The sequence below is a fragment of the Patagioenas fasciata genome, chromosome 8 (genome assembly GCF_037038585.1).
Source record: "Patagioenas fasciata isolate bPatFas1 chromosome 8, bPatFas1.hap1, whole genome shotgun sequence".
Taxonomy (NCBI): domain Eukaryota; kingdom Metazoa; phylum Chordata; class Aves; order Columbiformes; family Columbidae; genus Patagioenas; species Patagioenas fasciata.
The window spans coordinates 40,708,303-40,728,811 of NC_092527.1; the positions used below are offsets into that span (position 1 = coordinate 40,708,303).

At 44.5% G+C, this 20,509-nt stretch overlaps 2 protein-coding genes across 2 annotated transcripts in view; one reads left to right on the plus strand and one right to left on the minus strand.

The window, feature by feature from the left end:
• Window positions 1-456: 456 nt before the first annotated feature.
• On the minus strand, window positions 457-8,827 carry CLRN3 (clarin 3). The gene is made up of 3 exons (XM_065844041.2): window positions 8,470-8,827; window positions 4,452-4,631; window positions 457-2,278 (listed from the first exon to the last, which is right to left on the minus strand). Exons 1-3 carry the CDS (start codon window positions 8,696-8,698, stop codon window positions 2,004-2,006), a joined length of 684 nt encoding a protein of 227 aa, XP_065700113.1. The 5' UTR covers window positions 8,699-8,827; the 3' UTR covers window positions 457-2,003.
• A 7,585-nt stretch (window positions 8,828-16,412) lies between these two features.
• PTPRE (protein tyrosine phosphatase receptor type E) overlaps window positions 16,413-20,509 on the plus strand; it is a 100,948-nt gene continuing 96,851 nt past the window's right edge. The window contains exon 1 of the mRNA XM_065843515.2: window positions 16,413-16,540. The gene's annotated coding sequence lies outside the window, so the exon portion shown is untranslated. The remainder of the gene's footprint in view (window positions 16,541-20,509) is intronic.

Sequence of the window (20,509 nt, forward strand, 5' to 3'; positions counted from 1 at the left end):
TCTCCAGCTCCAGAGCCCCAGCTCCCTCAGCCTTTCCTCACACGGGAGATGCTCCACTCCCTCCAGCATCTTGGTGGCTGCGCTGGACTCTCTGCAGCAGTTCCCTGTCCTTCTGGAACTGAGGGGCCACAACTGGACACAATATTCCAGGTGTGGTCTCCCCAGGGCAGAGCAGAGGGGCAGGAGAACCTCTCTGACCTACTGACCACCCCCTTCTAACCCACCCCAGGTACCATTGGCCTTCCTGGCCACAAGGGCCCAGTGCTGGCTCATGCTCACCCTGCTGTCCCCAGGACCCCCAGGTCCCTTTCCCCTACACTGCTCTCTAATAGGTCATTCCCCAACTTATACTGGAACCTGGGGTTGTTCCTGCCCAGATTCAAGACTCTACACTTGCCCTTGTTCTATTTCATTACATTTTTCCCTGCCCAACTCTCCAGAAAGATCACAGCTGCATAAAGTATTGAACAATTTAATCCTGAAACTTTTTGTTTTACATTCAATAGTGAGAAGTGGCCTCTTGTATCTTCTCATCTCCTTTTAAAAAGACCATTTTTTTCTGTACATGAGCATCTCTTGCATCATAGGGCAGCTATTGAACACGACCATGAAAATCATATTGTAAAGGGAAGCAATGCAGTAAAATTGCTCTCCTTGCTGCAGAGGTGAGGAGCAAAGGAGCAGAAGATGCTGGCCACCATTTGGCACAGTGCACTTCTTTTGGGTATGTGTTTTAAGTGTGATTTTGCACAATGGCATCTGTCCCAAGGTCACATTCCTCTGCTCGCTTTCCCTTGGGTGGAACAGGGAGGGAGTTCCCCACTTCCGTGCAGTTCTACAGTTGTGTGTCTATGTGTGCACGTTAAATATTAATTAAACTAGACATAGGGATGATAGTGGTCATAAATAATCCCTAATAAAGCCCTTTGTTTGGCTTTTGTCTTGGGCTAATATCACAGTCTGGTGTAGCAGGTGGGAAAGCAGCGGCCACACCTGCTCTAAGTGCAGCTTAGCTGTTTGCTTTCAGCAGCAATCAAGGGTCTATAAACAGCCTGAAATGGGATATTGTTCATGTTCTACAAATTAATAACTTGCAGATACTGGGTTCCTGTGGTGTCTTCTGCCCATCCTCTTCCTCCTGCTGCCCTGTCCACCCCTCAGTCATGGATGAAGCACTGAGCAAGGGGAGGATGGATGGGGTCTGTGCTGCTGGGAGGTTTGATGTGAAGGTGACCGATCACAAGTGAGTTTGTCCAAGCGCTCACACTCCTGTTCACAAACAGGAGCCTGCAAACCTGCGTGTGGTCACCAGGGCAGTGCCACAGGGATCTGCAGGAGAAGGTCCCTAAGCAGGGAAAGGACAGCAGGACAAAATGATGCCCAGATATCTTAGTGACCATTTCTCCTCATTACCAGAGTTTCTGCCCCTTGAGATCCCAAACTACATAGACAACCCAAAAGGTGGCTCTGATCTTCTGCTTTGGACCCAAAGGACGAAGCAGAAATGAGTTCATAGCTGCCAATGTTGGTGCAACCTGCAGAAAGTTGGGGCAGCCGCCGCAGGGCTGTCCTGTGGTCCAGAACGATCCAGAAAGCAGGAGGTGGGAACCAGCCCCTCTGCTCAGTGTGGGCAAGAGGGCAGAAGTGCTCTTGGAAAGGCGGTGGAGGTGGAATGGGGAGGAGGAACCATTCTAGGAGTGCGTTCTCAGAGCGATCCCTTCAGCGAAGAGCAGAGCTCTAAGATGCATGAGGTCCGTTCCTACAGAAGGGTGCTGGTGTTGGGCGTTTTGGACCATACCTACTCGCAGACATTTAGGCAGCACGCTTACCAATGGAAACTTTTAAGTATTACACCTAATACCTAACAAAAAGATAAAATTAAATTGCTTCAAAGACACAATAATTGAACTATACACACATCTTCAAATTGAATGGAAATGAAAAGTCATGATTGTCTATATTAAATAGTAGTTTTTCTTGCCACGCTCTCTTCACTGGTATCCTTAGAACAGAATGACGTCTTTTGGTGCATTTTCAATGGGTCTTTCCTGTTCTTTCTTCTTAGAGTATCTTGCGTGGTCATAGAAATATATGATGACGATAGAAACAATGTTCAGGAAAATGATGAGCAGCATGATCCAATATGAATATCCATAAGTGTGTTCAGATTTGGTATTTGTCTGCAGATGAGAAAAACATCCCCGGGCCAATTCTACGGACAAGCCATTTACTTCGATGTTCACAGGAAAAAGTATCATGGCTATAAGCGTGAAGATTCCTAGAAAATGTAAATACAAATGTTAGAGGTGAAACTGTAGTACTATTGATGTAGCTACTTGCAAATAATCTACCTAAATTGGTTAGAATATCTGGATTAGGACAAAGGTTAACATTTTCCATTAATAGAATATGAGGGCTTTTAAGGATTTTTTGCCCCACCTAATAGTATCTGCCAGTGTTTTGACATGGGCAATTATATCTCCTGATAAATTTAATGGATTCTGACTATTCTTAGATAAGGGCATTTAATGTAATTTTTTTCAGTGAATTTAGGGCTGATGAGGATAACATTCAATCCTTGGGTGATGTGCAGAATGCCTATTTGATATGGGATGTGCAATATCACCACCAGATTAAACCTTGAGCAAACCGGTCTGCATTCAGGGTTTGCCCAGATTTGCTCAAGACTTTAGACTTGGAGACCTCACATTCCTTCTCACGCAAATTATTCAATGACTCTGGGATGAGCCAAAATGAGAGATCTTATCAGATCTGTATCTTTTTCCTATAGCTTTCTGAATATAGTTGAAGTTACTTTGACGTTTAGGTAAAGAATGCTTTTACAGCTCTATTTACATAGTGCTAATGGAGGTATAACCTCTGAACACTGATGAAAATATTTCTGTTCCTCCCCTATGGTTACACCATCCTGCACAAGTTCCCATTGAAACAGGTTCCCTTTTTTTTTCAGGAGGACACTTTCAGGCCATCTGGTAGGAGAATTAGAAACCTTCAAGATGCACTCACATCAAATGATGCACGATTTTCATAAAAACATGCCCACGGTAAAATAGACTTCCAGGTCATAGCACTTAGAGGGCTGTAAAAAGCAACCACGATCAGTCAACACGTGGGTTTGCTTTCTCGCTAATATTTATTTTGGCAAGCCCATGGTCCTTTCGTTTCAGGTCAAAGCTCGGAGATTCAGGCTGCATAACGGGTGCCGGGCTTGGGAACATTCTCGTGTGATGAGACAACCGTCTACTTGTCTCAAAACTTGAATAATTGTCTAGCCCAGGCTTTTGCTCGCTTCTTGTGTCATGTTTCAAGGCATCTATAGCTGTTATAGCATCTGCCTTTATGTGCTGTGTTAGCCATGGCTGGAGAAAAAGGGGTGGGTTTCACAACCCTACCTGTACTTGTATGATTAAAACTACATTTATCTATATGTTTCCCTTTCCACCAAGGTCTGTTTTTTGGCAAAGGCAGCTCACAGGAGAGGACCTTGTTGGGGGGTACAATGCTCCACCAGCTGAGCATCTTCAGAGCGTTTGAAGGACGAAACGCCGATGCTGAAGTACTCTGTAACTAGATGTCCTTAAAGACAATTTTCCAAGAGCAAACCTGGTATTAGAGGAACACATAATCCTCTTGAGATTAATTGAACACAAGAGCTGTAGTCATTACCGCAGCAAGATGAAGGGAGGAAGGTGAGTTAGGAGCAACCAGGTGAAGGAGGGGTCACCCCTCCAGGGAGCTTTTGACAGGGTTCATGTCCCTGATAACTCAACATCTCTACCATTTTTTTCTGCTTAAGGAATATTAAAACTTGATTCGTTTTGTGAAAGCACTTTTTGGAGAAGGAAATAAATTTTGCCGTGACTCAGTCCTCCTGAACACTGCAATGTGTGTTAGTGGTGTTGTGGATGTATTCAATTCAACACATTTTTTGGAAATGAAGCTAGAGTCCATCTTACATATTAGACCTTAGAGGCCTAATTTGTTAGGTAACCTAGCAACAAATATATTACAGATACAATAACCTAGTGACATAAGGTCTTAAAGAGGTTACAACTTGCACTGTAGTCACATCCAGTGCATATTTTTCTATTACAGTTTTATTCTGTATTTGTCGGCTTACTCTGTTCTTCTTGATGTGCATCACGCATGAAATGATTCTTGAAATGATGCTACATCTGTTGGGGCTTCTTAACTTCCACTTTTGCTGCTGGTGAATCTGGGCTCCTACTGATTGATGGTGCCACTTTTAGTAAATAATCTGATTTTACTGGTACTTAAAAGATAGTTTTCAGGTTAAAAACCAAAATCAGCTGAACAGAATACCTTTACAAGTGTTTCTTTTTACAAATACATATGTCTTCATCGTGGAATCTATCATAATTCATCCACATGGTGGGCAGAAAGTGGTCAGCATGGGATGTGTTACTCACCGCATAAGGAATTCCAGGTGTAGACTCCGGTGGGTCCCAAAAATGTCTGGTAAGGGTTACTGACGGCATTAGTGCAGGTGAATCCAGAGCTCAGAAGGGAGCTCAGTAAACTGAGAACCAGCATCACGATGATCGCAGTGATCACGCTCAGTGCCTCGGTCTTACGCAGCTTATCTGCAACTGAAATACAGCGGCTCAGCATCGAAAATCAGCATTTCCAGCAGGGACTGGTGGGCTCGGACAACCTTATGACTTAATGAAATGGCTGTAATTAAAAGCTAATAATCAGAGGTTGGGCTGGTCTGTAGGGATTGGGGTGTAGAAGGAACAGTAGGTTTGGACAGAGCACATGAACCCAAATCCAAAATGGGGTGAAGGGATGCTAAGTTAAAATAAGTGTGTGTCTGTTAATCCTGCAGGCACACAAACTTCCCAGGCATTGGGTTGGGTAGTAAACTTATCTTCTTTAATACTTCTGTATAGATTTCCTCTTGACAGGGCTGGGCAGAAATTATATACCTAAATTGGATCAGCACATTAGCTGTTCCTCTGCCCATCATTCCTGAGCTGTCTGGTAACTTCTACAGATGCCTATTTAAAACTTGGCTGTCCGATTGTCGATTATTTCCTTTTAATATAGCAGCAGTGCCCCTCATATGGAATAAATCTGAGAAGGGGAACAGGTTCTGAAAGTTGGGTAAAGCTGTTAGCGTGGAAAGGTCTGGTGTGATCCTGGCATCTGTCCTCCTTGCTCCAGATGACTTCAGCTCATATACATAGATTTTTGCCTATTGTAGTGTTCAGATCTATATGTGTGGCTGGTCATATATATATATGCACTCAACCCCCTCTAGACTGTAATAAATTTTATTGGTTTTGCCTAAATCCTTCTTGTTGTTCGATCTCTTGCTGATAATAAGAGACACAAATGTGAATGCAATATGCTCAAAGTGTAATTGCAGCATAGCTGCATTGAAATATATTGTTTTCCTCCTTTCAATTTAAAGATTGAAAAGGCAACTGTAATGTGCCTGTGGCTGCCTTGCACTATAACAAATATGACAACAATATTTTCAAGCTCTATTCAAATGGTTGTTCTGATAGACAGCCATCTGTAGGAAAACTTCCTTTCTATACTGCTTTTAATACAAAGCCATTACTGCAAAGTATTTGGTTAGTATATAAATTGGAGAAATCATAGCAGAAAAAAATGGTAAAAAGCCCATAAAAAGAAAATAAACACTTGTAACAAAAAAAGAACTACTATTGGAAATAAATGAAAAGGAGAGCTCCTCTCTCATTTTCTGTAATATTCCTGGTAGAAGTTAATTTCTCTTGGAGGAAATGGCAGGTAAGGATGTGTTATGGAAATAAGTTGTAAATTTAAGCAATTCTGCTAGAAGAATAGGGAAGATGGGCATTGAGGAGACATCACTCAATGAAATGGAGTGAGCACAGCGCCGGCTGTGCCGTGTGCTGGAGCAGCATCGCTGGGTCAAGGCGTAAATCTGGAGCCGAATCTGACAGGTTTGTGTAATTTCCCTCTGGCAGCCCCACTTAATTTCCTCACTCGGAACATCTCCAGAATTCACTGGCTACACCTATTGCACCCCTTAATTGATGTTGTTTCTGACAGCGTTCCGCAGTTTTGGGGAGGTGATTTTTGTCAGATTCTGCCTGTTTTAAGCACCCCTGCAACAGCACAAGACTAAAGGTTTGGAATAAAATGCTGCTTTTGTGGTGGCAGATTGTTTGTTTTCTTAAGAAAAGGAGTCTCTGCAAACTGAAGGAATCTAGAATAGCTGATCTACTTGAATGGGATTGATAGTAACCCACCAGCTTTCAGGCTTATCCACCCTTGGGCTCCGTGAGTGTTTTTCTGCACGTTAGTGGAGCTACTTGTGCACAGAGGGGACTAAATGATAAATTACATGAAATTGGTATTGAGTCTGTGGTTTGTACATTTCTAGTTTCTATTTTGCTTTTTCTCGTGTTTTGCTTCTCATACTAAGACTTTTCATGCTTGTCTTCACCTTCTCTGAGGTTGCTCCAGGTAAAACCCCTTCCACTCTTCCCCTTATTTTTTAACTTTCTTTCATTCCCATGTAGCACCCCTGCTCCCTTATCTCTCAGTTCTTCAGTCCTCCTTAGTTATTTAACTGTTGTAATTCTTTTTCTTCTGTAATAATTCTATTATGGAGAATAAATACCCCAAACTGCACAAAAATCTGTTCCATATCAACACAAGACTCAGTTTAATTTGAATCTACTGACCTATTATTTGAATCTACTGACCTATTAGAGAGCAGCGTAGGGGAAAGGGACCTGGGGGTCCTGGGGACAGCAGGGTGACCATGAGCCAGCACTGGGCCCTTGTGGCCAGGAAGCCAATGGTACCTGGGGTGGGTTAGAAGGGGGTGGTCAGTAGGTCAGAGAGGTTCTCCTGCCCCTCTGCTCTGCCCTGGGGAGACCACACCTGGAATATTGTGTCCAGTTGTGGCCCCTCAGTTCCAGAAGGACAGGGAACTGCTGGAGAGAGTCCAGCGCAGCCACCAAGATGCTGAAGGGAGTGGAGCATCTCCCGTGTGAGGAAAGGCTGAGGGAGCTGGGGCTCTGGAGCTGGAGAAGAGGAGACTGAGGGGGGACTCATTCCTGGGGATCAATATGGACAGGGGGAGTGTCAGGAGGATGGAGCCAGGCTCTTCTCGGTGACAACCAATGATAGGACAAGGGGCAATGGGTTCAAACTGGGACACAAGAGGTTCCACTTAAATTTGAGAAGAAACTTGTTCCTGGTGAGGGTGTCAGAGCCTGGCCCAGGCTGCCCAGGGAGGTTGTGGAGTCTCCTTCTCTGCAGACATTCAAACCCGCCTGGACACCTTCCTGTGGAACCTCAGCTGGGTGTTCCTGCTCCATGGGGGGATTGCACTGGATGAGCTTTCCAGGTCCCTTCAAACCCTGACATTCTGGGATTTTGTGATTCTGTGATACTGCATGTTTGCTGAAATGTTATTAAAATTGACCTTGTGTCCAAAGCTCATCTCAGAGTTTCTGTGGAGAGTGGTGATGACGAGGAATCACCTGAAAACTGTGTTGGGTGGGGGAAGAAAGGCCTTATAAAATATGAAATGCTGTGTTGTAATCCATACATCAGAGTCCAATGTAAGGAAAAAAAGAGACATGAGTAAGCCTAAGCCTTGAAGATACTAACCAAATAGTTGGGTTTGATAATATCACTTAAAAACGGAATGAGGTGCCCTTAAAGAAAGAAATAAAAGGAATATTGTCGTTAATGTGTAGGTCAAACATGTATAAACACTGTATCAGTTATTGTTTTACATGTTTTGGTTTTTTCCCTTCAGCAGCCTCATTAAAATGTTCTTCTATGAAAACGATGTTGATTTGATAGTAGGTGGCTAAATGTTTTAAATCAAACAATTCATTTAACGTAACACAATCTAAAAAGAATAGTGCTGGAAGGTAAATTAGCTCTGTAATCCTTTAATAAAATGGTAATTTTGTTTTTCTCTTCTCTTCCTCACTGAAAGCTTCTAAAAATCAAAACCAATTTACACAAAAACTTTGCATCTTTTCCCTCATTCCAAATGATCCAGAAGCACACGTTCAGTATAGCACGGAATAATGACATTATAATTAGTAGAAGTAAAAGCTAAGGGAATCTCTATTATTTGTTCTGAAATGTATGTAGTTATCACATGAAAATATATGGAATTTAATTATGAATTATAGTTTTTCCTTAGAAAATAACCTATTGAGAGTAGATAGAACCTTCTTACTCCCCCAAAAGCCAAGCTCAGCCCAGTCTTTTCCCAAAGAGCAAGAACACTGCAGCATTTCTGTGCTTTTTTGGGGGTCTTATAACACTTAAATTTCCAGATTGGTTTACAGATGTTCTCTCTTAAAATATTATAGTCACAGGTGAACACAATGAGCCGCGGTTCCCACGTCCATCACACGATTAAGAAGACACCGTCCACTTCCAACCATGTTCACCCACCTTGGAAGGTCATCTCCTCCGCCTGGATCACCGAGGCCACCAACTGCTCGCAGGTCCCGCTGAAAAGCCCGTAGGTGAGGCTCACGGTGGTGTTGGAATTTGTGTCCGAAAAGCCAACCCGGCTGCTCATCCAATGTGGGGTTGCCAGCGTGACGCAGATCAGCACGAAAGAGCAAACGCAGGCGCAAAAAGCGGAGGCGAACATGGTGGTTTTTTTCCTGGATGGCATCTTGGCAAGCGGAGATTGTCCCACCGGTTCGGGGGATCTATTTTCTCTTTAGTCCTGCTCAGCATGAGGTGGTTTTCCTCCTCCTCGCTCTCTGGGATCTGCCAGCAGAAAGTCACCCTGGTAAACTTTAAGCAAACGGCACCGGTAATAAAAACGTAAAATAATTGAACTTTGGTCCGGAGGAAAGGTGTTGCTGTAGTTACAAGCAAACCAGCCCGGCAAATCATCGGTAGATGATTTACTGTTGCCTTGCCGAGCTGTAGCTTTTCAGCTCACGCTAATTTTCGCTAAACCTCTTTCTAGTTTGCGACGGTTAAGATTAATAAACTATTCCTTCTCTGTTCGAATTCCCAGCTTGCTTAACAGCCACCCAGCCATCTCTTCTGAGACCTCCCCAGGATTCTTTATGCTCTTTGGGAAAAGACTGGGCTGAGCTTGGCTTTTGGGGGAGTAAGGAGGTTCTATCTACTCTCAATAGGTTATTTTCTAAGGAAAAACTATAATTCATAATTAAATCCCACATATTTTCATGTGATAGCTACATGCATGTCAGGACAAATAATATATTCCCTTAGCTTTTATTTCTACTAATTATAATGTAATTATTCCGTGCTACACTGACCATGTGCTTCTGGATCATTTGGAGGCTTTTTAATTAAACTTTAGAAAACAGTTTCTTTTAACAGTGCTGCTAAATATCAACCTGTTGAGCTGCCTTCCTGAGGCTCAACTGGTTTGTCCTGTAAAGACATTGACATTTTAAATTTTTATGAATTTGAAATGGCAAAGAACTTGCATGGGGGAGAAAATGCCCATTTTTTAACACAGTGATGTTATGCTCTCATCATTTCAGTGTTACAATTTCTTGATTCCAAACTTGAAAGCAGTAATCACATTTGAAATCAATATATTTGATTTCTGAGACGTACAACTGGGCTTTTAGTCTTGATATAGTCTTGTGTATTTTTTTAAAAATTATATGGGACTTTAATGATACTTTTGATACTGCTTTTAAGAATGTACTCATTCATAATTTATATGGTCATATATGTACTTAACATAGCAGAAGTCACTCAGTATATGATTTAGGCACTGAAGAGCACAGGGAAGCTTTTCAGCCCTTGTAAAGAAATAAGAAGCAAAAGACCCGCCTCTCATTTTCTATCCTGTACTTCAGTTAAGCTTTAACCATAGCAATATGAGTCAACTTTATTGGACTGATCCACCTCTACAGGTTTATTAATCCCTTAGTTCTATTCATAGCTTAGTTGCGTACAAAGAACATAGTCCAAGGATATTTTTTAATAAACTCAGGTAAAAAAGCTGTGCTACTTATCCTCTCTGAAATATATTTTAAATCTATATGTTTAATAATTTGTCTTGGTACTAACTCTGAGGGAACTAAGAGCTGCAGTGGACAGCCTGCAGTTCCTTTCTAAGCAATCTTCTTATATTCAGTTTGCAGTGACTCAGCTCCAATTTTTGTGGCTCGAACAGTTGAAATTCTCCCGAGGCCGCGGGAATTGCACTATAAATGAGACTATAATTTGCCTTATTCTTCCCTGTCACCTTGACGTTAATCTATTGTCTGCCAATGATACGATTCCTTAACTTTTTTTTCTTACAGCTACCTAAGAAGTATCACATAATTTGTAATGAGAATTGCGGTTTGACATGACAGACCCCATCACCAGAGAGAAGAGAGGTTGGTTTCCTCTGAGTCAGAGAAGGTATCTCCTGCTCAGCACCTCACTGATCCTACCTCACCCAACACAGACTCAGCCCTGCACAACAAACAGAAAAATTACAGTCATTAATTATGAATCAGATGGACAGCAGGGAGATCCTTTGCTATATCAAATAAAAATCTCTGTATTTTTAAAGGTAGATGATGTATTTTTCTTCTGTTTACGTACAGATCAGTTCGCTTTAAGCAACCAGTTACGAAAAAAAATAGAAAATGAAAGCTTTTCTTTGCAGTCATTTCATATACATTTAATTTTCTATGGTACAAACACATTCTTACATGGGGGAAAAAAAACCATACAGTGATTTGTTGCCTTACCCACAGCTCTGGATGGATGTCACCATGTCCCAAGGGATGTCACCATCTCTGGATGGATGTCACCATGTCCCAAGGGATGTCACCATCTCCCAACAGTGGCAGGCAGGGTCCCAGGGCTCACTCGCAGGTAAATGCGCTCAAGGTGAACCCATTGGAAATTTTCTCTTCTCCTACAACCACAAAGTTTAGTGACAGTTACCAGTGGATTAAAAACTCCTGTATTTAGGATTACTGGTGGTTTAACTGTATTTAGGGTTACCAGTGGTTTAAAAGCTTCCATATTTAGTTACAATCACTTTAACAAACAGTTGACAGGTGGCAGGATGATTTAGCAGTGTGATTGGCATGCAGTCATGCTAATATTTGTGATTTTCCTTAGACACATGGTACACCCTTGTATATTACACAAGTTTCACATCATTTTATTTCCCATTTTTCGCATCTAATTGCAAAGGAGCTCAGCATCTGAGATGGAAAGATCCTTAAGCTGAGCTCAGCCCCAAAAGGAATCAATAAAGCTCAACACAAGGCAGATGGGTGTGCAGGATCAGGCCTTGCGTTACCAACGGTGCCTCCACCTCTTCTAACACACACAAATTTTAATTGAAGCAAATAATTACAAATGTACTATAGAATACTGAGAATGAGATTGATTTTGGTTTCTGGTGACTTTGCGGGCAGCTTTCTGAGGGGTGACGGAAATAGGGATTTGTTCATGCTTTTTCAACTGAGTGAGGGAGATCAGACAAAGCGTCATGAACTTTTTGTAGCTGGGGATGAAAAATTTGAAGCTCAACTGAACTGCAAAATTATCGCAACAACTGTTTGGGCAAGTGAGAGGGATGCAATCACAACCATTTCTGTGTATCCACACGTTGCGTGGTAGAATTGTAAGATTCCATCTTCTGATTTCGTTCTTTTCTGGCTCTGACCTTTTTTTACAGCACTAGTGAGTGGGGGAAAAAAGGCAACAAACACAACCAAACGTGTTATAGGTGTTTGGATTTCTTCTAAGTAAGTGACGACATCTTCTCAGCTGAGAACTTGGTGGAGGAGGAAAGGCCACATTCAACATCTACTCTGCTTGCTATGAGAACTCCTTCCCCAAATGGGAACATCTCTTGCCTCTCTAGTGGCTGCAGGGGAAGCCATTGAAATTGCCTTTTCTTAAAGATGTTGAGATGAAGAAATCAATTCTTCCATTGGAAAGTTTGTCTTCTAAAACCTCTCACGCAACAGATGCCACGGCAGGTGGAGAAGACCCAATACTTCAGTAGCAAATCATGGAACATCTGACTTTTCGCTCATCCTGTTTCTCTCCACTTCAAGTCATAAAATTCTTGGGAGGGTTTGGAAAGAACAGCACAAGCCATTCTGGTAAAGTTTAAAACAAAAAAGGGGGCAAAAAAAGACATTTCAAAATGAAACTTTGAAGGCATAGAGCTGTTTTCCATTTTTCTTTAAACACAAAGCTCAGCAACTGCAGTTACCAAAGCAGCTGAGCTCCATTAAAGCCTCAAAAATATCTGAGGGCATCTTTTTTTCTGATACCACAGAAGATGACTTGCAAAACTTTAATGTGTTTAGGTGTCAAAAAGCTGCTGTCATTAATGAGAGAATAGTGCAAGTTGAGTGGTCAAGCAGTTTATTGAAGGATGGGGTGGGGAAAAAGCCACCTGGCCCTGTAAGAAGCAGAAAATACAGCCTTTGCAGTATTTTCAATTTAATAAAACATGGCTTTGAAGCTGCATCAAGGTTGGTAACGTTTATAACAGAACAAACCCCGGAGGTGGAAATGGAAAGAAGGGCTGGCAGGGCAGGCTTTGATTTATTGCAATTTCTGTAACAATTATAAAGATACATAGTCTTGAATACTTAAATATATTCCTAGATACTCATAATTTTAGATTCCAAATGGATACATCTTAGACATCCACCTCTTTGAAGTCATCAAATTAGCTACCGCTGGGATGCTACATATTCTCACACTTTTGCCCAATTAGCTGTGGTTTAAAGAGATTTTCCCATCTTTTTAGGCTGAGATATATTTGCAGTTACAGAAGCTGTGTGTCTGTGTTGCTTATTCGCTGGGCTGCCTCTGATTTTCTAACTTCTTCATTATGTTTGACATCCTTGAACACAAATTGTAGTAAAGAGTCAGATCTACTCTTCTGCTACCAAGGGTATAATGGCCATTTTTCAGTTAATATGGAAGCCTGGTAAATATTTGGAAGGAAAACAGTAGGATTATATTCAATTTCATCTACTTTAATAAGACTACAGATGCTCCTCCTTGAAATCCTTTCTCTCCAGGCTGTGGCCACACGTTATTGTCTTTTGGCTTTACAAGCATTGCACAGAAAACTGTAAATATAGTTTTATCTTACTTGGTGCTATCAGGTTCACTATCACGCTGGAATACCTCAAATAAATATTTGGTGTTTAAATATCACCTGTTTCCTATGATAATATTTATTGAGCTTGAATTAGAGAAGATAACTCCTTGTAACAGAGAGCAGGAAGGTGCCTGTGATCATTCATGGGAAAGTCTCCCCCATTTCTACTGGAATAATGTTATTTCCGGAGTGCAAAAGCAGGGATGCGGGCGCAGGTCCTGCCAGAAGCTGTCGGAGATCCTGCAGCTCCTCCGGCAAATGGGAAACAAGGGTGAAACGGTTGCCAAAGAGCTGACATTGCTGAGAACGTGTTTGATTGGTGATGGGAAGACGGGAAGAGACAGATGAGCAGTGGACTGTGAGATGGACAAAGAAAAACCGGTGTTGAAGCTCTGCTGGGCTTAAGCTGATCTACCCGTTATTATTTTTGCTATGGTATTTCAGTCTTCCGATTCCTTACATTTATTTTCTGATGAAGCAAGTAAGCTCTGTCGATGTAGCTAAATTGCTAATTGCAGTTTCATCCTTTCCCCTTTCTTTAGAGCACAAATACTGTTCAGATTTTGTCTGGAGAGCACTGAAAATGGGTTTAAAGAGGCTCCGTTCTTCAACTTCTAGACCACATGGAGCTCTAATCTCATTTTTGGGATGAAGCACCATCTCAGAGAACATTGCATGATATTGTTTTTCTTTAGCCAGCAACTAAAAATCAGTCTCAGGATTACTTGCTCCTGTTGGCTCATAAACCCAGGCTTAGGACTATCCTGGATGTGACTGCAAGAAGGTGGAGCTGGGAACGCTGATGTGGATTAGCAAGGCTAAATTTCTCTCATGTTGTAAAATAACTTTATTTCATTTTCTTCTAGATGTTCCCCTTATCTACAGAAAATCTCTTTTCCCCTAAACAATGTGTTAATAACTACGGTGTGCGTTTTCATTGGTTCTTTGTACAACTTCGGTATAATAGTGCTCTTAATTTCTGCACTAATGTGGTAATTTTATCCAACGTGTATAATAAGCCCATTTATTTTATTGCTTGGATATAAGCAGTCATTTGAATTAATATACAGTTTCTTGCAAATAGTTACTAGCGAGGAAATTGCTGACTTGCAGGCATTTGATCTGCAAACATGTTCATTAAAATCAAACGCCTTCCTGGTGCTCTGCCCACGTCTGCTGAAAAATGTCAGCATTCCACTAAATTGCTGTTTCCTAGTCAACACGATGCCAAAGGGACATAATTAGGCTATGATTAAGTTTTCTGCGGAAGACACAAACACTCACAGATGTTCTAATATTTTTGTTTTGATGATCTTTTCATACAACCCCTAGTTGTCTCGACATCCTTTGGTACACTTAAAATGTGGTATGCACGGGTATGGATTTTGGAAAGTAACATATACGTGAGGTTCTCCTGGAGGAGAGATTTCTTCTGTAGGGGGATTTTCTTGTTTTGCAGGAGGTGCTGTCCTAGGGACCGGAGACAAAATAAAGCAAGATGTGCCTTCAGCCTCCCTGATTCTCGCCTTTCCTTCAGTAATCCCCTCCTCCCTGGCCTACTTTTCAGCCTGACGTTTCTATTCTGGGTTTCACCGTCCTGATTCATCGGCCCCGTGCAGCCCAAGCTGCTGCAGAGGTTTCTGTGAGGGGGATGCGGGTGCAAAAGGGCTCAGACTGGTCCCTTCCGGCCCAGCTGTGGTGGCACAGCAGCATGTTAATGGTGGGGTGAGCAGAGAGGGGAAGGATCCAGGGAGGCTGTTTGATAACAGAATTGTTTTGGTTGGAAAAGACCTTCAAGATCATTGAGTCCAACCGTTAACCCAACACTGTCACATCCACCGCTAACCCATGTCCCTAAGAACCTCCTCTGCGTGTCTTTTAAACCCCTCCAGGGATGGTGACTCCACCACGGCCCTGGGCAGCCTGTTCCAATGCCCCACAGCCCTTCCAGTGAAGTAATTTTTCCCAATATCCAATCTAAACCTTCCCTGGTGCAACTTGACGCTGTTTCCTCTCATCCTATCACTTGTAACTTGGGAGAAGAAACCAAGCCCTCCATGCTCCTACCTCCTCTCAGGCATTTCGGAGGTCAGAAGGTCTCCCCTCAGCTCCTGTTCTCCAGGCTGAGCCCCCCAGGTCCCTCAGCTGCTCCCCATAGGACTTGTGCTCCAGCCCCTCACCAGCTCCTGACAGAGGACTCTCAGATCCCTCCAAGCTCCATCACACCAATGATCTCGGGAAAGGAGGATGCCCAACCTCACACCTGCTGCCCAAGGAGAATTTGGTGCTGTAAAACACCCATCCCTTGTGCTCCTGCGCATCCTCAGCTTTGCCTTTGGGAAGTGCAGGAGGAAACGAGCCACTTGCAACACTCACAGGTAGCAGCTCCAACTTTTCAGATTTTGGCTGGTGGTGTAGTCATGACGGTGCCTGAGCGGGAAACTGGAGCCCTCTTTTAAACTCCGCTGTTAACTCACACAGAATCCCAGAATGTCAGGGGTTGGAAGAGACCTGGAAAGCTCATCCAGTGCAATCCCCCCATGGAGCAGGAACACCCAGCTGAGGTTCCACAGGAAGGTGTCCAGGCGGGTTTGAATGTCTGCAGAGAAGGAGACTCCACAACCTCCCTGGGCAGCCTGGGCCAGGCTCTGCCACCCTCACTGGGAAGAAGTTTCTTCTCAAATTTAAGTGAAACCTCTTGTGTTCCAGTTTGTACCCATTACCCCTTATTCTGTCATTGGTTGTCACCGAGAAGAGCCTGGCTCCTTCCTCCTGACACCTTTTATATATTCGTATACATTAATGAGGTCACCCCTCAGTCTCCTCCAAGCTCAAGAGCCCCAGCTCCCTCAGCCTTTCCTCACACAGGAGATGCTCCACTCCCTTCAGCATCTTGGTGGCTGCGCTGGACTCTCTCCAGCAGTTCCCTGTCCTTCTGGAACTGAGGGGCCAGAAGCGGACACAATATTCCAGGTGCAGCTCCCCGTCTGCAGCTCAGATAATTTCCCGCAGGAGGGAGTTCTGCCGTCGGAGCGGCCCCGGCTCACTGAGCACCCGCCGGAGCGCAGGGGAGCCCGGGGGGATTGATCCGGGGGATTGAGCCGGGTGGTTGAACCGGGTGGTTGAACCCGGGGGTTCCCACTGCGGCTGCGGCCAGTGTCCGCCAGGCGGCTCCGCACCCGCCGCCGCGGCGCCGAGGGGAGGGGGAGGGGGAGGAGGAGGAGGAGGCGGCGGCGGCGGCGGCGAAGGGAAATTTCCTGCCTGGCTGCCGCCGCCTCTCCCGCCGCCCCGGGCCGGAGAGCGCCTGGGCGTCCCGCGCCCGCCGCCGCTGCGCGGGGGCGCCGAGGGGCCCGCGGAGCCGCCGCCGACGGAGCCGGCGAGGTGAGTGGATAGCGGAGCGAACGAGGGGGCGAGCGGCGAGGCGATGCTGCGGCGCCGGGGCAGGTGCTGCGGGTGCGGATTGGGGGGACGCTGGTCGGCGGCCGCGCAGGTGCCGGGCAGCCCCGTCCGCGGGTGCGGAGGGTCGGCCGGGCGATGCCCCCGTTACCCAGCGGGAGGCCGTGCCGTCCGCGGGTGCGCATCGGGAAGGGAAGCGACCGGCGTTTGCATTCGCTCCCGGAGCCGGCCCCGGCTGCCAGCGCTGCCGCCCGGGGGTGTCCCCGAGGCGGGCGGGGACACGCGTGTCCTTTTCTCAGTGGGATGCTCATCCTCGGGAATTATCGCCGTAATGCGCCGGAGGGATGGGCGCGTTCCCGTGGGAGCCCGGAGGGCAGCGGGGACCCTTCTGTCGGGGCGAGGTGGCCGATGCCTCCTTGCCGGGGTGGGTGTCACAGCAGGATGGGGGTTTGGGCGATGCGGGATAATTTGGGACCGAGGGAACAGCCAAGCGCTGTGCGCCCCAGTGTCAGGCAACCCCATTAACTCATCTCCCCGCCACCCGAGTGGGAAACACGGTGTCTCGGCTGCCGGGCTCTCCTCCAGCCCCCGTATGTGAACTTTAGCTCTAAAAAGCCATTTATTTCTTGTCAGCACATCCACACCGTTTGCATCCCGGGACTGTGGGTATGTGCAGCGTTCAGATGGACAGGACCAACAACTGAGGGATGACATGGCTACGTAGAAACTCTTTTATCCTCCCTTGGACAAGATTAGTGTTGTCTAAAAGCTGCACGGTTCTATTTGTGTCATTTATTGGATTGTGAAGGTGTTGGCTGGCTGGTTCATGTGGCCGATGGCGCCCGGAGGAACCGGGGTCGGTGCTGCTGCCCGTGTTGCCTTTGTGCTCTCTGGTGGTCCCGAGGAAGCGCAAGGAAAGCACCTGGTTGTATGGAGGGAGCTGTAAATCCTGCAGCTGGTGAAAAACTTTGCGTTTTCCTTATACAGACTGTGAAGGAGAAAGCAAATGATGCTTTAATGGAAAAAGTCAAATTTGTTACTTCCAAGGACAAAGGTATTGTGGTTTTTCTCCCCTGTGCATATGGTTTTGCTTGAAATACTGGGAAAAATAATGACAAACCTCACAAAGATAATGTAAAGATGACTTCTAACTGTTTCCCATCATTAGAATTTTTTTTTTTGCTTTAATTGTGGGTTGTAGAAAGGGTTAATGGAGATCTGCTGTGATATTGAACAGCGGTTTTTAATTAGCAAAGGGTGTGCCTTAATTTCTTTAAGTTGTTCTGTGAGGTCCCTTTTCTTGTGGCTGATTTCCATAGGGTGAGGTGATTTGCTGTGCATTCGGCCGCGCAGCTTCTAAACCACTGCCTGTGTCTGATTTGTGTGGGGTAGAGGCTGCTGAGTTAAAAGGAAAGACAGAGCTTCTTGAGGTTGTTTTTTTTCTAAGACATTATAGGCTCTATGAGAAGACTTAGCAGAAATAAAGAGGCTGAGAATTGAAAAATATTTATTACATGCATGGCAATCTTGGCATCTGTGCATGTTGATGAAAATTAATGACATTCAGCTGGAAACTCAGTATCATTTAAAAGTGATTTTTATGTCGATATAGTGCATTCTCCTCATTCAGGAGGCAAGTTCCAGGTTTGCTCTGCTGGGTGACAGATAAAACCGTGTAAGCCTTGATGTGGGATGATACAGGTGGTACTGGCCTCATCTTGCTCAGGTGGAAGTTGGGTCTTGAGGAGTCCCTAATTGGGGTAACGATCTCTAATTGCTCTCAATAGCACCGAAGGGCTTGTGGGTCTTGCTGCCTCTGCATTGTGCTGGGGGTGGTGGCCCTGATAGAGATGGGGGTCACGATGGAGCTGGGACAAGCAGGGACCCTCGGGCTGAGGGCTCAGAGGTGAGTGGGGATGTGCTGGTGTGGATGTAAATATCACGTATAGGGGCTTTGCATTAGGGGGACTGAAAGGAGTTAACCCAAAAATGTGGTGGGTTTTTTTTTTCTCAAGTAACAAAATTGGTTGTTTTGAAAATGTGTGAGAAGAAGGGGAAGAAAATAATGTGTGAAACAAAATGCTGTGGGTGTAGTGTTTGGTTGCTTTGATTTGTTCTGTCTCTGCTTACAAATAAACAAATTACATAGGAGCTGTGTTACACCAGCCATCCTTGCTTGCTGTGCTTTGAATAACGTACTCTGTACTCCTTAAATGCTTTTAATATATCCTACCATGTAAAAGGTAAAAATTGAATTCCTCATTTAAAAGTTTTCTATGCCCCCAACACCTTTAATAAAACCAGACATCTTTATGTACTTGGAATCAGTGTAGTGCTGCTGTTCGGACTTCAGTAATTTATCCTCAGCCTGTGGTTTGCAGGTTCAAAGATGATCATTTTAGCACATTTGGGTCCTAGTTCACTTTTATGTATTGCTTTCTTTCCCCCTTTCCACTTTACGTGTTTATCTCTTACCAAGCTCAATCAGGTTTTTACATCTATGTGAGTTAAGAGCTGCTCTCTGCCAGAACTGTCTTGAATGCCTGTTTTTTTTCCTTGGTCTTATTTTCCTTCCCCTGCCCTTCATTACATTTCTGGCTCCCGGATCACAAGTCAGAGATGCACCATCTGAGCTGAAGGAACTGGAACCTGAAAGACGATGGTTTGGGGATTCTGCAGGTTGGAGGTTTGTGTAGGACCTTCCTCTTGTGAAGCTGGAGCAGAGGATGGGCAGAGCTGTTGTGCAGTTTAGCTGGGTTAACCCATGTGTGCTTTGTTATAGCAAAACTTGCGCTCAGTAAATACATTTATTTGAGAAAAATCTCCCTTGCACACTGTGCCTTTCATGAACTTTTTGATTCTTCTGTAAGACAAGTTGGGCCATAACTTGATTATCTTTTTTGAGCCATTGGACCAAAGCTGCAGACTCGTGTAGTTTCAGAGCGTGTTACAGGAATGCTCCGACCGGTGTACTTGGTGACCTTTTTCTCTTTCATTTAAGAGGTTACATGAAGAAAAATGGGTGAACACAGGTTGACAAGCTGCAAAGTGAACAAGAGCTGTAGGAAATGGGCAGCACAACGCTGCCTTGGCGCAGCTCTGCTTGGTGTTCGCTGAGAAGGCAGCGACGCACGGTGAAGTGCTTATATGCTTCATGTTTGAAAATGTCCTGTAAATGTGTTCACTGAGATTTCGGAGCAGGTCACTCGTACTGTAGTGGGGAATAAACACCAGCCAAGGCAAGTGCTGGGTGCTGTGTGGGATGGAGAATCAGAAGATAAAAGGGAACAGTGAATGTTTGCCTTGCTGGTGTGAGCCCAGCACACCCTCCTTACTCAAGGAATGGGAGGTTCTGCATGAGAACTTGTTCAGTTTTATAGAGAACTTGAGGATTATGTACCTTTGTGCCTCTTTTGAATGATACTGTCATTGTGTAAATGTGATACTGTATCTCAGTCCTTACTTCCAAAATACTTGTCAGGTTAAATTTATGGCAGGGCTTGAAACCGGCTGGAGATCCTGCGTCTGAAGGTTGTATCAGAGCCCTTGAAGGCCATCGTCAATGAATGAAGGCGCTTTAGTGGAAAAAACCTGCCCTTATATAGAAACATGGAGGGGAATGACTGTCTCTGGAAGTACCTGGAAGATTTCTCAGCAAAAGCAGATGGCAAGAAAATGAATGTTTTTGCTACAAGGTCATTGATGTAAGAAGGGACCGGCTGGGTGGTGGTGGCCGATGTCTGCGTGGAGCAGAGCTGGAGAGATTGCGGAGTGTAGTTTTATATCTGAGCTTACTGGAAAGTGTAACTCTTAGGAGTTTTGTCAGGGTTACTCAGAGCAGATGGAGAGAGGCATAAGAAATTGCTGCTTGTTTGAAACGGAAGGCTTGTTACTGTAATCCTCATGTTTGAATTTAGAGATAAGCCCTTAGTTCACCGTGGAATGTAATGTGTA

Bases quoted from the DNA above. Each gene is read 5' to 3' on its own strand.
- CLRN3 (XM_065844041.2), bottom strand. From the start codon at position 8,698: ATGCCATCCAGGAAAAAAACCACCATGTTCGCCTCCGCTTTTTGCGCC. The intron at 4,632-8,469 runs GTGGGTGAACAT...GCTGTATTTCAG, and splicing joins GGAGGAGATGACCTTCCAAG to TTGCAGATAAGCTGCGTAAG. The intron at 2,279-4,451 runs GTGAGTAACACA...TACATTTTCTAG, and splicing joins CACCTGGAATTCCTTATGCG to GAATCTTCACGCTTATAGCC.